Below are 2,234 nucleotides of genomic sequence, written 5' to 3'. Positions count from 1 at the left end.
GAATATTAAAAAATGAGAAACTCCAGGTAGGTCAACCATTGGATTAAGAGGTGCAAAGACTGGGTTTTCATTTGGGTCCTGAAAGCCACAGTGGTTTTCAAGACTATAAAATTTAGACAAAATGTTAAGTAGTTTACAATGATTTTAAAACACATTTTCAAACTGGATATAAATCTTGACATCAGAATATTCTGTTGGTTAAGAGTGAAACACAGCTCTTTGCTTAATCAAAAGAAGAGATTGCTATCCGGCTTGTCCCAATGACTAAATGATCCTGATCCTCAAATAATAGTAATAGTAATAATAATAAAGAAACTTGAATCAGCCAACCCACTACAATATTGTAAAGTAATTAGCCTCCAACTAATAAAAATAAATGAAAAAACAAACAAACAAGCAAAAAACATAAAAAATAAAGAAACCTGGAATTCTATCACAGTTAGAGTTCTGTGTTACTCATTTCTAAGCTCTAAAATACAAGGCCGTTATGGATATTTAGTTATATCAAAGGAACAGATGGTTAAACTGCAATATTATGAAAGATTTCTCTTAATCATTTGCTGCATGGCTTGGATCACATCCTTGTTCCTCATACTGTAGATCAAAGGGTTCAACATTGGGCTCAAAAAACTATAAAAGACTGCAAATATTTTGGACTCCTTCACAGACTTCTCAGTTGGAGGCCTCAAGTACATGCAGAAGAGGGTTCCATAAAATAGAGTGACTGTTGTCAGGTGGGAGCCACAGGTAGAAAAGGCTTTGTACCTGCCTTCCACAGAACGGATCGCCAAGATAGATGCAGCGATGAAAACATAAGAGAGGAGAATGATGAAGAAAGAGCTTGAGAGAGTGAAACCAGCAACCACAAACATCGCCATCTTTTTGACATAGGTGTCAGAGCAGGCCAACATTATCAGAGGAGGATCAGCACAGTAGAAATGGTTGATCTCAAGGGAGGCACAGAAGGACAAGTGAAAGGTCAGCAGTGCCTGAGAGAGACCACTGAGGAATCCACAGGTATACGGGACTGTGACTAGAAAGAGGCACACGTCCCTGGACATCCTGGCGCTGTAGTGTAGAGGGCTGCAGATGGCAGCATAGCGGTCCAAGGCCATGGAAGCAAGGAGATAAAACTCAGCGATCACCAGGGCAATGAAGAGAAGACACTGCGTGAAGCATCCAGCATAGGAGATGGTCTTCCGGTCTGAGAGGAAGTTGTGCAGCATATTTGGAGTAACGTTGGAGGAATAGCAAAGGTCTACAAAGGAGAGGTGGCTGAGGAAGAAATACATGGGAGTCTGGAGGTGGGGGTTGGTCCTGATCAGCATGATCAGGCCCAGATTCCCTGCCAGTGTGACTAGGTAGATCGCCAGGAACACCCCAAACAGGGCCTTCTGTAGCACCGGGTCACCTGTGAGCCCCAGGAGAATGAATTCAGTCCCTACAGTGTGGTTAGGGGAAGGCATACTCTCATCCCTTAAAAACTGAGAGTGGTAAAGTGAAGAATTCTATCTGATCCTGATTCTGCATTTATTCCATTCTTTTGTCATTTACGTTTGATCTATCTCTCTATAAATAAATTACTCTTCTCAACCAATGCATCAGAACATCTATGTAAATATTTGCACCTTATCTCTTTGCAATATATTTTTCTATATATATACTGGAAACGTACACACAAACTCACACGTTCCCTTTCCCTTTCTTGTTTGTAAATTGTGTAGACACATATACAATTAAACCTGTTTCTGGGAAAACTCCATATTCACTATTTTTTTTTCAAATCCTGTGAAAAAGAAAGCCAAAAGAATGAAAGTCAGGTCTGGAAAGCAGCAGGTCCATGGCATCATTCAAATGGACAAATGAAGGATGCAGAGTTTCTGTGGCCCCTGCACCTCTGATACCCTACTGTTTTAGACACAAATTAGAAGATATGTTCAGTCCAGCATTTTCTCCTGAAACCCATACTTGTCTGGCTTAAATTCATTCAGAAGACATTTAATGAGTAGATGCATCTCTTGACATATGGCTAAGAAGGTACAGAATGAAGAATTGATCTTTCTGCTCTTTAAATCCACCCACTCATTATTTACTGAAGCATTTTTTGTTGTTGTTCTCGCTCCTGGGGTTACAGGAGTGAGCAAATTACCTATCCTTGTGAACCATATATTGTAAGAGAGGTAACAGATATTGAGCACATAGACAAATGTTTACAGCAGTATGTCACTTAGAAG

The 2,234-nt window shown here is 40.1% G+C and overlaps 1 protein-coding gene across 1 annotated transcript; it reads right to left on the bottom strand.

Moving 5' to 3' along the window:
• Positions 1-533: 533 nt before the first annotated feature.
• On the bottom strand, positions 534-1,466 carry LOC136174986 (olfactory receptor 5M1-like). The gene has a single exon (XM_065945280.1). It carries the CDS (start codon positions 1,464-1,466, stop codon positions 534-536), a length of 933 nt encoding a protein of 310 aa, XP_065801352.1.
• Positions 1,467-2,234: the final 768 nt, after the last annotated feature.

Source organism: Muntiacus reevesi, chromosome 9 (assembly GCF_963930625.1).
Source record: "Muntiacus reevesi chromosome 9, mMunRee1.1, whole genome shotgun sequence".
In the NCBI taxonomy this organism is placed as follows: Eukaryota; Metazoa; Chordata; class Mammalia; order Artiodactyla; family Cervidae; genus Muntiacus; species Muntiacus reevesi.
This window is presented reverse-complemented; position numbering and strand designations above follow the sequence as displayed.

Coding starts and splice junctions, on each gene's coding strand:
- LOC136174986 (XM_065945280.1), bottom strand. CDS start 1,466: ATGCCTTCCCCTAACCACACTGTAGGGACTGAATTCATTCTCCTGGGG.